At 44.0% G+C, this 14,933-nt stretch overlaps 2 protein-coding genes across 2 annotated transcripts; both read left to right on the top strand.

The window, feature by feature from the left end:
- The first annotated feature begins 220 nt into the window (after nt 1-220).
- Tim8 (translocase of inner membrane 8) lies at nt 221-13,573 on the top strand. Its single transcript, XM_037429123.2, has 2 exons — nt 221-445; nt 13,225-13,573. Exons 1-2 carry the CDS (start codon nt 350-352, stop codon nt 13,399-13,401), a joined length of 273 nt encoding a protein of 90 aa, XP_037285020.1. The 5' UTR covers nt 221-349; the 3' UTR covers nt 13,402-13,573.
- LOC119177927 (uncharacterized) lies at nt 1,870-4,710 on the top strand. Its single transcript, XM_037429114.2, has 4 exons — nt 1,870-3,929; nt 4,155-4,343; nt 4,420-4,528; nt 4,594-4,710. Exons 1-4 carry the CDS (start codon nt 3,374-3,376, stop codon nt 4,664-4,666), a joined length of 927 nt encoding a protein of 308 aa, XP_037285011.2. The 5' UTR covers nt 1,870-3,373; the 3' UTR covers nt 4,667-4,710.
- Nucleotides 13,574-14,933: the final 1,360 nt, after the last annotated feature.

The raw sequence follows: 14,933 nt of genomic DNA on the forward strand, positions 1-14,933 counted from the left end.
CAAAAAATAAAAGAAAATTAGTTAATTAAATTTTAAGATTTTGTAAATATTGTAAAACATTAACATAAGTTTATGACGAACGACACAGCATTAGCGACAAATTTTTGCCGCGACAAATAATCGCACTACTTAATAATGCAAATAAATATTAAATAATTATTTTGGTAATAAATGTCAAGGTTAAATACAAACTTCGAACCTCAGAACTTTTTTTTCGGACCTGCTGCCGCTGGATGTTGATGATCGGCCGATCGGTGGTGGCTGACGGTGGTGTCTGCTGCTGTGGATGCTGTAATCACTGTAACTGTGTTGAAAGCCAGCGACAAAATACTACAAATATTTTGTAAAGATGTCGTTTGACTCCGGTGACGCCAGTGCGGGTGTGGACCGAGAAATGCAACAGTTCTTGGCCGTGGAGCAGCAGAAAGCACAATTCCAGGCGCAGGTGGGAACACGTGTGTATCTGTGTCACTTCGAGCTTTTCATCTTTGCGCCGTGACGCCCTTTTGCAGCATCAGCTACGTTTCTCATGTAGCTACATGTTTACAATGTTTCGTGTTTATGTTTGACGTGCGGCTAAGCAGGCTGCACAATCCGGCGGCACTTGCTACACGCGGCGTTGAGGCGGCTTGTGCTTTACCAAGTCTCGTTCATTCTTCTCTGTAGCGGCTCCTCAGGTGTCAGCCTGCAGTGTCTGATTTTGTAGCGGTGCATTGAGTGCTTTCATCTCTAAGGGGTCCCTTCGAAGCTTAGTTTATTTTCATCGGTGATGATTCTTCGTGAAGGTCAAAACAGCAGTGCCTTCTGCGGAGCTGTGTCCCTGATGTAGTGTTTCGGGCCAGACATTCATGAGCATCTGCGGTAATGAGGGAGTTAAGTTAGATTTGAGGGTCAGTAAGGAAAATTCAGCAGTCATGATATTTAATAATAATGAAGGTAGTGTGCTTACGATACAGGAGGTCACGCTAGAGATAAGGAATAAATACAAATATCTGGGCGTATGGATAAGCAATGGGACCGAGTACCTAAGGGAACACGAAATATACGTAACGACTGAAGAAAACAGGAATGCAGCGGTGATGAAAAATAGGGCACTGTGGAATTACAATAGGACCGACTCTATACGCACGACGTCGTGGGTCTTGGCGGAAGCGTGTATACGCACGACGCGACTGAGGCGCCACGACACGCCACGCGGCAACTTCAGAAAACGGAAAGCGCCCTCGCTACTCTCGCTGCTCAGTGCACGTCCACGTGCGTATTCATGCTTTCATCGAGCGGCCGTGCACAGGCGCCTCGCTTTGTTGTTCTAGTGGCCGCAGTGTGGTGAACGGCATGGGATTCGAAGTTGGGGCACGGTTTAGTTGTTTTAGCGATTTTGATCGCGCCTTTAGGGAATACCAGCTCCAAAACAATACCCTTTTCGTAGCAAAAGCGACAAAGACAGTGGACGTCGTCAATTCGCGGCTAAGTGTCGGACTTGAACGTCTGCAAAAGAAGCTCAAGTACGCAAACGCGACGTATGTGTGTAAACACGCCGGGGAACGGAGGTGCACTGCTACTGGTGTACGACCTCAGCAAAGGTGAGCTGCAATCCATCTATCCTTTCTTAACTTGTACACTTTAACAATTAGCTAACCTCTTGGGTTACGTTTCCAGTAGTTACGAATAGAAAAAAAAAATGTGCGCAGGACCATGAAGCAAGGGTGTCCCGCGACCGTTGTCATCGCAGCACGTCGGACCAGCCAGCAGTTAGAGATAACAAAGATTGACTGCAACCACAACCACGAAGTGAACAAGGAAATTTTCCAGCTGTATCCGGAAAACCGCCGGCTTAGGCACCATGAAAAGGAATATGTCCTTCCTTTGCTTGACCTCAATGTGTTGCCCAATGTCATAGCTGGGAAGCTAGCAGAAAAGACGGGTAAGGACATGTGTTTTTTCCCTCTTTTTGCGACGCATTGATTGCCTTAATTTTCGCACTTCCCGTCTTATTTTTCTCAGAGTGCTCAATTATGACTTCCGAATATTTTTTCCTGTTTTGTCAGTGCATGCTATTCATGCATGTCTTTCTTTCCTGGCTTTTACCAACAGGAAAGGTGGTAACAACGCAGGATCTGCACAATGTCAAGCGAAATTGTCACGGCCGAGACGAAGCTGAACAACTTCTTCAGGAGATAGAGAAGTGTCGTCAGCAGCATCGGGCAAAGATAATTCCTATCACAGATGAAAATGAGGAGCTGCAAATTTTGTTTATTCAAACGCCACACATGCAGCAAGCATATAAGTCCTTCCCAGAGGTGGTGTTGCTTGATGCAACATATAGGACAAACAAGTTAAAGATGCCACTTTTTGTATTTGTCGTGCAAGATGGGTGTGGAGAAAGCCAAGTAATTGCTTATGCTTTTGTTGCTTCTGAGCAGTGTCACCACGTCACTGAAATGCTCAACCTCTTCGTGAAGGAAAACCCTTGTTCTGAAAATACTGGCGTCATAGTCGTGGACAAGGACTTCACCGAAATTAGTGCAATTCGTAGCGCTTTCCCATCTGCTCCATCAATACAGTTGTGCCAGTTTCATGTGATGAAAGCGTTCAGAACAGCAGCTAGCCACTTAGCACGTTCCGCTGAAGAACGTGACAAAATGGTGACCACATTCAATGAAATGCTGCACGCCCCTAATTCAAGCAAATTTGAAGATGCACAGTCTGAGTTCACAAGGTTTGCAAGCAAAGACTCAATAGAGTACCTCGAGAAGAATTGGCTCTCAATTAAGAACATGTGGGTTCGCCACATCTGCGACCAAGAGTTCACTTGTGGAGCCAACACAACTAACAGAGTTGAAGCGCACAATGGTTTCATAAAAACGGCATTGTCATCATCAACAAAGCTTCATGATGCTGTAAGGAAACTGCTAGATTTATCAAGCAGTATTGAAAGAAAGTCGGCCCACTCAGCAACATTGCTGAAGACATGCATCTTCTACAACCATTCTAGCAATAATAAAATTGAAGAGGCATGTGCTAAAGTGCTGACCCCGTTTGCTTGTGGAGTAATTAGAAAGCAGTTCAGCAAACTTGCAGAAAATGATATTGAAGTGAAGAAAACAAAAGAAAAATTGTACCATGTTACATTTTCAAATGGAGAAAGGTGGCATGATATTTCCATTGAAAGTCACTCGTGCAGCTGCACCTTCTCTTCCAAAATGGGGTTGCCTTGCCGGCACTTGTTGGCCGTGTACGTCAAATACGACATTGAGCCTGACTTGGACAAAGCAGTACGAAGCCGCTGGTTCAAACGGTACCAGGCCGCATTCTTGCCAAATCAGCAAGCCGCTGCTGAGAACAGCACCCCCACAGACCCCGAATACTTTCGATGCCTGGCCCAAATTTTGAAAAAATGAACCGTAATCAGCGATACAATTTTGCTATGCGGACACTCAAGTCACTTGCTGACACGTTGGCCGATTGTCAACCTGGTATCTTTGCACAACGACTCGGGTTCTTGGAGGATTTGAATAGCACTTGGCTCAAAGGAGGTGAAGAGAACAAAAGGGACTGCTCTATAAATTTAGCCACCAGCAGTAACAGTGAGTGTGACACACAAGCAGCTGAAAATCCTCATAGTCAAGCCGTTGAAGTGGAAAACATGCAGAAGAAACCTGAGGAAGCTGAAAATTCGGGTCAAGCCATTGAGCTGGAAAACATGCAGGAGAAAGCTGAAGAACCCGACAATCCTGGTCAACCCGTTGTAGTAAAAAACGTGCAGGAGAAAGCTGAGGAAACAGGGAAAAGCTGTCCAATAAAGCTTCCAGTGGTGAAAAGCAGAGGACGTCCTGCCAAGCGCATTCGCCAAAGAACAATGAAGAGGAAGAGACAAGGAGAAGGTCCTGTGCCTTTCAAGGATTTATCTCCGAGGTCTCAAGAAAAGTGTAAGAAAATATGCCTTTTGCAAGCGTTCTGGAAGTGTGCAATCATTACTTGCTTGGAATGGAACAGAAAACGTTTCTAGTGATGATTTTTTGTCAGATGCATAATTTTTAAGAACTTTTAAACATGCACTAGCTACGTCCCTCAAGAAAGGTTAATCTGAGGAAATGTTCTTTATTGGCATGGCTTGTCATGCTTGTGCATTATGTGCTGGATATTTTTTTCAGTGATCCTAACTGGCATTGCTGGCCAGGAGGCTGCAGCACGTGTTTTGAATGAAGGGGGAATTCTCGATGAGAGTGATATTGAAGTGCGCCCCGAGGAGTTGGCGAGCGCCCTCCTAGACCACCGGGTATCATTGCCAAAGCTGAAGAAATACTTCACTGCAGAGGCATGGCTGTTGCTCTCATCATCCCGTAAGACCTATCTCTTTCTGGTCGTTTATCATTGTTTTGTGACTGCCATGCATGAGCAACTGTTCCTTGTCTGCAGTTGCTGTGAAAAAAAAAGGAGACATATGGAGCTGTGCACAATGCAAGAAAAAGGATGATGGCGAAATAAAAATGGTTTTGTGTGATCAGTGCTTGGAATGGTTTCACTGGTAAGTATAGGATGGCATAAGGTCATAATTTATGTTCTTACATGCTTTTCTCCATTATATTACAGGCCGTGTGCTTCAGTGAAGAAGGAGGACCTAAAGCGTCACTGGTTCTGTATGAAGTGTTGCAGTCACACATAGATACTTCCTGGAGCAATAAACGCATGCTTTTTTTTCTTTTTGCACTTATGCTGTTTTGTTTTGCTGCTGAATAGACGGTAGGCAGTCTTCGGTAGTGCAGTGCCTTGTCAGCTCGAAACTGCAGTACTGCTACGGGTCCGTCCGCTCTGTTGCAAAAGTTCAGGAGAGCTTAGTATATCTCATACGCCCCCGCGCATGAGATGAGGGAATCGCGAGAGACCAAGGTGACTGAAGTGTTTGACGCATGTTGCGTCCTGTCTATTTCAGTTCTCACCAAGGAAGCACATCAGCGTTAGGTTACTTTTTTTGTGTAGCGTGAAAGTTTAAATAGGGAGACCCTGAGAAAAAGGGAAGGGGGGGGTAATTTGACACAGCAGGATGAGAAATTTACTACAGTAAATTATTTCTAAACTTTTATATCTTGTCATCTATGAAACAGGGAAATAGAGTAACTGATACAAGTGTAAGTTGAAATACATGTAACTGTAATATGCTCCAACATGAAACTGTTTCGACGGTGAGGACAGCCAGCGTGTGAACAGCGCGGCTAGCTGACTTTTTCTGAAGCTCGGAGTGCTTGCTGCCAACACATGCTCAAACAGGATGGCCAGATGTATATGAACTGAAGGCACTGCTGAACAATAATAGGGTGTTCACCCTATTAGCGTTGTCAAAGACCTCCATTTCCACTGCAAGCTGGTTTCTTCCAACGAGGACAACTTTTCATGGCAATGAAGGGAAAGCTACGGGGGCGGAGCTTCTGCACATGTACAGCCGCCCAAATCTTTTTAACTATCGTGCGCGAACGCCGACTTTGTGCGTTAGCGCCGTACGACGGAGCCAAGTTGCAAACGGCGAGAGTAAGCGCAGTCCCATGACGCGCGCACATGGGCCTATCGTCTGCTCGGCTGTTCCTTCGTGAGAACGTCACCCTGCATTAACTTAGTTCAGAAGAACAGGCAGCGCGTCTGGCTCGTATCTTAATATTCCGAAGATTAGCAAGCAACCGAGAAAATGAAATCCGCAGATACGTCACACGCCCCCGCGCATGAGATAAGCTGACAAATGTGGATCGTTCATTTGTTATCTGGCGACGCAAACGCTTTTTTTTTTTTTTAAGTTTTCTCTCGCCCTATTTGGAACATGGCTCCGTCGTATGGCGTTGACGCACAAAAAGGTCGGCGCTCGCGCACGAGATTTGGATAGTTATAGATTTGGGAGTCTGTACATCTCACTAGTGTGTGCTGCGTCCTGTCTCAAAGAGGGCTACATGTAGAAAATAAAAGAGTTGTTCTGATAACTTACCTAGAAATACGGTGGCATTTGCGGGACTACATTATTTACGATAGGATACGCGCGATTTGACTCTGCAGCCTTCGCTTCAATGCCAAGAAAAAGTTGTCCGCGAGTATAGTGGTCTACCCCATTGAAAACTGCTGCTCTTTGCATGCGCAATTACGTGCAGAGCGATAAGGTGAGCAAGGTGCAGCACACGCTCTCGTTTGCATTAAAACATCGTACTGTTCACAGCTGTAGGGCCCGTTACTTTGGCAACATCCACTAAACAGTTGTCACACGCGCGGCGACCGAACAGACACGCGCAGACTACTCGGAAGCATGCATCGGTAGTCCGATCCGGAAGGTTTCAGCAACTGCCGCGTGGCGCGTCAGTCGCGTCGTGCGTATACACGCTTCCGCCAAGACCCACGACGTCGTGCGTATAGAGTCGGTCTTACAATAGGTATGTTGTGAGAGGAATATGGAAAGGGGTCATGGTTCCTGGTCTGAAATGCAGTCTCGTGCATGAGATCAGAGGTTCAAGCAAGATTAGAAATTAAGCAACGAGGAATAGGTAGGCTTGCTTTAGGAGCTCACAGGAATACACCAAGTCAGGGAGTACAAGGTGACATGGGATGGACATCATTCGAGGGCAGGGAAGCTAGCAGCAAGGTGAAATTTGAGAAGCGATTGAGAGAAATGGGGGAGGAGCGTTGGGCTAGGAAGGTATTCAGCTACTTGTACATGAAGAATGTCGATACAAAATGGCGGAAGCGAACCAGAAAATTGACTGGTAAATACTTGGAAAACAGCAGGGGCCAAACCAAAAAGAATTATTGGTTAAGAAGGAGGTGAAGGAAGCCGAGATCGATATGTGGAGAATTGGCATGATTAATAAGTCTGCACTAAAGATCTATCAAACTTTTAAGCAGGAAATTGCCAAGGAAAGGATCTATGACAACAGTCGGGATAGTTCTCTACTGTTTGAGGCCAGGACGGGAGTATTGCGAACAAAGACATATCGGGCCAAATACGAAGGGGTAGACACGGTATGCAGTGCGTGTGGAGAGGAAGAAGAAACTGCCGAACACTTGATAATGTTCTGTAAAGGGCTTCACCCTGTAGTTCAGGTTGATTGCGCAGAGTTTTTCAAAGCACTGGGGTTTAGGGACAGGGGGGGCAAAATAGATTTTAAGCGGGTACAATTAACTAGACGGAGGTTATCTGATTGGTGGCTAAAGTCAAGGCACGAGTGAAAATTAAACCCTTTAGTGTGATCTACCATCCTCAACTTCACTATTTAAAGGAAAAAAAGACACATATAGTTTTTGGTTCACTAAGTAATATGGCTAGGTGGCGTTAGCCACCGCCCGATTTATAGGGTACAGCCATATCAATCAATCATCCATCTACCAGTAGTTGTCACTCCGGAATCGGAATAAATCCGGAATCATTCCACATTTTCGTGACCCCGGAATGGAATAGAATGTCATCAAAACTTGGAGGAACGGATTGGGAATGCAAAAGAACTTGTTGTTGGGCTAGTTGGTATAACATTTCACAAAATTAATTTGAGCGCAAACACACTACACATTCGCATGCCACACACATACACCCAGGCATCAAACACGCACAGTGCTCTGTAACAAGATAGGCCCAGTGTACTAGAAATGTATTGTAATAGAACTTATTGTTGGGCTAGTTGGTATAACATTTCAAAAAATTAATTTGAGTGCAAACACACTACACACTCATGTACGCACACCCAGGCATCTAACACGCAGAGCGCTGTGCGTGTTTGATGCATTAATGTGTGTGTGAATGTGCAGTGTGTTTGCGCTCAAATCGGGAATGGAACTATGTATTTTTCTGAAAATAGAGCACATTTTCATTGACGTGAGGATTTTCCAACTTCAAACATTAGTAATTGAGACCCTCGATTTTTTTTTTTAATTCTTGGCCGATTACAAGTATGATACATTCATAATTAGTGGACTCACTATAATTTTGTCCTTATACAGTCTGTGTTGCTCCGAAATTTTCCTCTAGTCCTGTAACCGCGGCTCTGTGCCATGGTATTCATCTTGCGGAACTATTCGCAATGCCCACGGCCCATAGGTGGCGCAGTGCATTCCAAGATGGCTGCGGAAGGATGATCAACCCGTAAACTCGCATAAGAAATGATAGGATGCACGAACGTACTCTTCGTGCCGCTTTCACCGAATGAACTCTTGATGGTCGAGTGAACGTATATCAAACCAAAGTACTTTCCCAACTGATAGGATCGCTACCTCATTTCTTGCCGCATTGCAAAGGCTGGTGGTGTCAGCTGATCGACCGTGTGGCAACGATGCTTTGCGTAATTTTGTGCGTGGTATAGAAAACTGCACGAACTAGAATTCACGTACGAACTAAATGGCACTCTGAAATCATTTGTGCTGAGCCTGTCCAGCGGATTTGCCGCAGTAGTTGGCCACTAGCGAGTAGCGCGCCTTCGCGGCTGCACAGGACAGAATGTTCAACATAGCGATGGTTTGCAAAAGTATTACGCCATCGTCATTACTTGCACTATAAGCATCATGCAGCAGCTTCAACAGAACACAACCATTTAACTTCCCATTAAGTAGCACTTTTGTCACAGCCACGATCAGACTAACAGTGCACAATTCCCTGCACTCGGGTGTTGCAGGTTCCATCAGCGCGGATATCGACAAGGATATCGACACGAAACAAGGATATCGTCATGCGTACGCTTTTTGCAACATGAAAATTGCGAACATTTGTTGAATAATAACGTCGTTCGGACGACACTGGTGAAGTGCAAAAGAAGTTAGCGTGGACTGTAGTCGTAACTGCATATTTCATTGCTTTATTTCGCTTCGCTGGTCGAGCTCAAGCGTGTTGGCAGCATGCAGCGCATTGTAATATCCACGGTAATTAGGATACATTCAACGCACAAGAAAAAGTGTGCATTTATTTTGAGCTCACTGAAGGATATTATAGTATAAATACTATCAAAGTGACTTACGAGCGTGAATAAACATTAACGCACGACGGTACATGAAGTGCAACTCTGCTTTTGAGCTAGCAGCTGATCGTTCATCGCTGCTGTCACTCTCAGCACGTTGACAACCATCTAAGTCTGGTGAAAGATCCTCAACGTCAAGACTGTTTCTTTGAACATCACTGCTGAAAGTAATCTGAGGAATTCTCTCCGCCAAACGACTTAGATAGCACCAACAACGCGTCATTCACCACGCACAACACCCACACGGCGTCACTCTGCACGTTTATCTGAGGTTGTGGAGAACATTTCGCTCCGATACTCGGCAAGAAAGGTATCACTTGCAGTGTGATGCCATCTATGAACCAACCTAAAAAACAAGCGGCGCAGCTTAGGCCAAGGTTTCTAAGTGCAAATCGCGAGCTTGCGCTACTTTCTGCGTGCAATGAATTTTATGGGATTAAGCACTACTAAAACACTTACGAATGCTATACACACGTAAGACAAGGGGAGTTTTTACTGGAATGGTGAGGCGATAATATTTAACTATCCAAAGTGGCTACAGAAAATTGCGCGAAGCTGATATGTGTACTTTGCAGGCTATAATTTTTCGCCCCCTCGGTGGCGCCTTGGCCGCCTGCTGTATCCCCATCCTTCACTTTGTTCTTGCTTCTGCCTGCCCTTGGCGACTTCGATTCATATTAAAAAATGCGCTTCTCTAAGTTGTGATGCGTATTGACTGTGGTGCGATGCTTGTGTTTGCCGTAGGCTTTCACATACCAGCTTGTGCACCGTCTCACCTCATATTACCCCCCTCTTCTTTTTTTTTTTTCAGTATTGTCCCCCCTGCCTACACACATGAGCGCGTTTGCCCGGAACTCTATTGCGAAGGTCTGTGGGTTAGCGCAGCACAGATTTATGCGCTATGAACTGTGTGCTTCAACATATTTTAACACAGCGCATGACTATGTGAACACGAGAGAACAGACAAACTCCAGCGCTGACTTTCAACTGAATTTTAATTATAAAACATGAACGGAAGGGAACACTTCAACTACAACACCCATGTGACCACACTAAGAGAAAAAAATAGATCAGCTGACATTATGAACATTGAACAGACCTTGATACATTCCGTGTGTACTCTTTAACAGCATAAAGGTTACGATATTGTGCTATCTAATAACCTAACCTCGCTATCATGTAGGGCTATAGAAGGCATGCTAATGCATTGTTCGCCCCTTTGGTTGATATTATATGCTTCAATTATTTCTCTAACTGTGTGTATGATGAACTGTTGTACAAGATGAACTGCGCAGAGAAAGATGGCTTAGATTTTTGATTTTAGTTTCTCCAGCCAGCCAAAGCAGGTGAGCACACGTAACCATGCAAGGCAGCGCCTGCCCGGATCCCTACACGCCGATTCGTTAAGTTGTCATTTTTGCATTAATGCATTTAAGCTTGTCAATATTAAAACATCACCATTCATTCAAACATCCACTCTTAGAAAAAAAGGGCTGCATATTCACTAACTAAGTACGAACCATTTACTTGTCACAAGAAGCACGAATCTCTTAATAAATGGAGGTCGTAAAATGCAGCAGTGAAACTTCCTTGTTTGCTAAGTACTTTGTGAGGGTTGCTGACTGGAATAATTAATAAAATTACTGAATTTTCAGTTAACCCACGTCTATATGTGCATGTACATTGCCACATCAAGATAATTCTATTATAGAGGTATGTATAGGAGAATAAGTGAAGTGCCATTGTCCACATAAATTAATTAGTGGTCACTATGTAATTGCCATGACAAGTTTGCATCACAGCAATCTACATAGAGGCATGAACAAATCACAGACGAGGACATAGAGACTCGCACATAGAATATCAAGACTTAGCTGGTATCTAGCAGCCATTTGAGACTGTTTATACTCCTACTTTGGAAGGAATAGCACTCTGTGTACTGGTTAGCAGCCATAGAATTTTGAAAAATAATGGACGTTGTGTGCACATCGTCTGCCCTTCTATTTGAATACATGCGTGTCATCACTTAGCACGCAATTTTTATTCCATAGTAATTGACAAAATTAAGGTTGGTCGAAATTTTTCCTATGAGTGTCACACTTACTGCAAGATATACGGTGGTGTTTACGAGAGATCCAGCAACGTGTGTGGCTTAGTAGCTACCTAGTTAAAAAGACCAAGACAGCATTCCTGGTTTGTGATGACAAAAGTTTCAAGCTTTGATAGCTGATGGCTATAGTAAATAGATGCCACGAAGGTAGTAAAATACGCATTGCCAAACTGTTTGCTTACTTTTTTTTCCAAGATTGTCCTGACCATGCAAATATTATAGGTAGTAAAATAACTGCCCCTATGAGAACTAGTAGTGTGGTTGTACTGCACGAGACAAGCCACAAAGGTACTATCCCTCGACTGTAGTATTGTGTTTCGCATACTTTAGCAGTTTTTAATGCCTCTGACGACGTCAGCTTTATGTTTTTACAATCATCCTCAGCTCGGCAAAGCTATCGAAATTCCTACATTGAGGAATTTCTTTTGTATGTTGAGGAATTGTAGGAATGGAATTTACTGGCCCGGCCATTCCCAGAGCTGGAATGTGCTAAGCATTTTCATTCTGAAGAGTTGAAAGGAATGGAATGGTGGCAAGTTGCAATTCCCCGGAACAGAATAGAATGTAGGTGCCCATTTCGCAACACTGCCCTGATGGGACCTATGTGGCTTTTAGCATGTTTTCTGAAACTGTGTGGCTGAACGATTGGGACAAAGTCTCTAGCATCTCAACATTTCGTCAAACAAAGGTTCGTAAGGAAACTGTTCGAGGCGAAGTGTCCACTCTCTCTATCCGCAGTTCCATCTAGCTAGCTTCTATTATAAGTTTGACTTACTTTTCCCATGTTACCACATTATTAAACATGTATTCTGATCTTCACTAGGTGCCACTTGATACAATCCGTGAAAATCTAGATTTCTTGCCACAGTTTTCCATATGCACCCGAAAGCAACACTGCAGAAAAGGTGACGAATTTTAGATTTTTCAGCAAGTTTCAGAAGGCCTACTGAGTGTAGGCTGTATATCAGAAAGCTGGACAGAAACGTTAGATATAAGAACATCAGTTGCATCAGTATGTCCTTTGTTATGTCACTCATCGGCAATTTCGATGTGCTATATTGGCATGTCAAATTGTACAATCGCTGCCTGAGTGGGTTCGACTCTTGCCTTTCCGAGTACTTCATTTGTTTGCATATTGGAAGGAGCGTCCTCAGTAGAATGAAATGCCTGTTTTTAGCATCTGTGAGTTTTTGATTAAGGCAAATGGAAGGCCTAGTTGTTGGCAGGAAAATAGACAGTGATTTGAATATTAGATAAGGTCATGCGTACAGTATAATAATACTTAATGAAGATCACGAAGTGAAATAGGATGTGAACTAGCAATAAATACCTTTTAGTTTTGCTTGAAAATTTCTCAGGTGTGGTGTTAGCATTATTAACTTTAGATAAGCGACCTTAGCTCTTCTTAAAAACAGCACGAAGGGGAAGATGGAAACACGGTCGTCAGAAGAAGTATAATTGAGCAATGGTAGGTTTGGTATTCCTAGAAGGAGAGCTTAACTCTTATTAGTTTTCTTCATGTATGTAAGCAATAATAACAGCGAAGAAGACGATTGGCCCAACTAAGCGTGCTTTATAGGTATGGGCTCACCCTCACCCTGTTTGAACCTTGGCTCCCTCACATCGTGCTGGCACCCGAAAAGTTGCCGCTCGTGCACGATAGGTAAAGATTTGGGTGACTATGCCACATCGATTTGATGCAGGAGCCCCATTAAAAATGTTTATACCTGCTGGCTGGAGCTTATTAAGCTTATAAGTAAGGTATGACTCTATATTTTCTGTCGCTTGCGAACCAAAGGTTTGGCTTGAGCACACAACCTATGTTTACCCTTTTTTTTTTCATCTTAATTTTTGTTGGCATACAAGATAGATTGAAAGAGCAATTGTGTAACAACGATTATATACCAGGTTCTTCTCTATCTATCCAGTATGCTAATTTCAAAACAGAAACTGAGAGGGTTACAAAGACTTGATAAGGAAGGAGGGGCTGCCACAAACTTCTTCCCCCCTGATGGGAACCCCTCGCACGCCTATGATGCTTCAAATTTAAATGAGTTCATGATAGCCCAGAAGGTGTGCAAAAGTAGTGTTTGGTAACTTTCAATCTAGTGTGTGTTACTGATAAAGGGTGCTTGTTCACAGGTTCATCGGCTCAATGAAATTTGCTGGGACAAGTGCATGGACAAGCCAGGCACCAAGCTGGATGGGCGGACCGAGACCTGCCTATCAAACTGTGTCGAGCGTTTTATTGACACGTCACTCTCAATAACCAACCGCTTTGCACAGTTATTGCAGAGGTCAGCGGCTGGTCAGACATAGATAGATAGCCCTGTGTGGAAAACCGTTGACATTTGAAGGAAAACGAATCTAGTGCATTGTGATTCACCTGGAAGAAAGGAAGGACCGACACCGTAGCGTCAGCCATGATGTCTGCAGCAATCATCAGGTCTTCTCATGTGTAGTGGTACAAATTAAAACTTATGATACTTTATTCCATGTGCATAAAAAAAAGCTGTACTAATACCTAAATATATGTTTAGTATACTGTGGCATCACTGATGCCATTGCTAGATGAAAGGCACTTGATTTTAGAAGTCAATAGAGGATGTAACACTCCTGCATGTGATAATTGGTTGTTGGTGGCACTTAAAACATTCGCACGGTAAAATTTTTCTGAACCGGACTTGCTTGGACTCACTCAGGCTCTTGACTCGATCCAAGTAAGAGGGAGCCTACTCATGATCGAGTTTGCCGAACTGTGGTTTAAAGTAGACATTTTGCAACATTATTATTGCCTAACTTTTTGTGCAAAAATGTCGTTGCTGACCATTCTATTAAAGTGGGACGAAACACTGGAATATGTCAAAATTCTAGATCTCCAAAGGATATATAAGCTTGTTGTAGATGATGATAGGTTATCAACAGTGACGAAAACTCATCCGGTCGGAACTGCATAAGTCAAAGGTAAAAGGAATACGCGGACCAAACACAAGTCGCACTGTCCTCGACCTATAGGTGGCTCGCGAAGTAAACCAACATAGTGGTCCGCAGTAGGACAACGAGCAAATAGGAAGGCGCGGATTGGATTGGATAAACTTTTATTTGGTCCTCGAAAACACAGATCACTGTGTTGCGGGCAGCTCCCACGTGGGGACTGAGATGCCAAGCTTCTCAGCCGCCTTGCGGGCTTGGTGGACAGCCCAGAGCTGATCTGCCAAGGACGAGCGGCGGATTGCCGCCTCCCATCTGGCAGAGGTGATGTTTGATAAATGAGCGAATTTGGTGCACTGCCAGAGCATGTGTTCTAATGAAGCTATTTCCCCACAATGTGGACAAAGATTACTTGGGTATAGGTGGGTACATGATGTGTAACATTTTCAAAATAGGGTACATCCGCGTTTGCAAAAGCCTTAATGTAAGTGCTCGGGGCCGAGTTAGATTTTTGTGAGGTGGAGGAAAAACCGGAAGCATGCTGTAATACTTGTATTGACAAATGCGATGACGTCAGGCTGTTTTCATTACATGGCATCATGTTCCATACGGAAGTAAATTACAATATGGGCGAAATCAAAGGGAAATATATATCATTTTGTAAAACAACCGCCCATATAGTGGTGAAGATGAAGAAACAGCCTCAGCACAATTTGGGAGTATCGAGTGCCTCTTCATTCTCTGCTGCACTAACTAGCTTCTGTCGGCAAATGTCGCGTCGGTTTTGCATGAATAAAATGTCGCGGCGCATGCACCATCTGCGGTTGCCATGCCGCTTTCTACCAATTAAACAGCGGCTGCATTCTTTTATGTAGGGTGGCACAACTTGTGTGCCTGGTGTCTTGAAAGGCATCATGGGC

Source organism: Rhipicephalus microplus, chromosome 2 (genome assembly GCF_043290135.1).
Source record: "Rhipicephalus microplus isolate Deutch F79 chromosome 2, USDA_Rmic, whole genome shotgun sequence".
Lineage (NCBI taxonomy): Eukaryota > Metazoa > Arthropoda > Arachnida > Ixodida > Ixodidae > Rhipicephalus > Rhipicephalus microplus.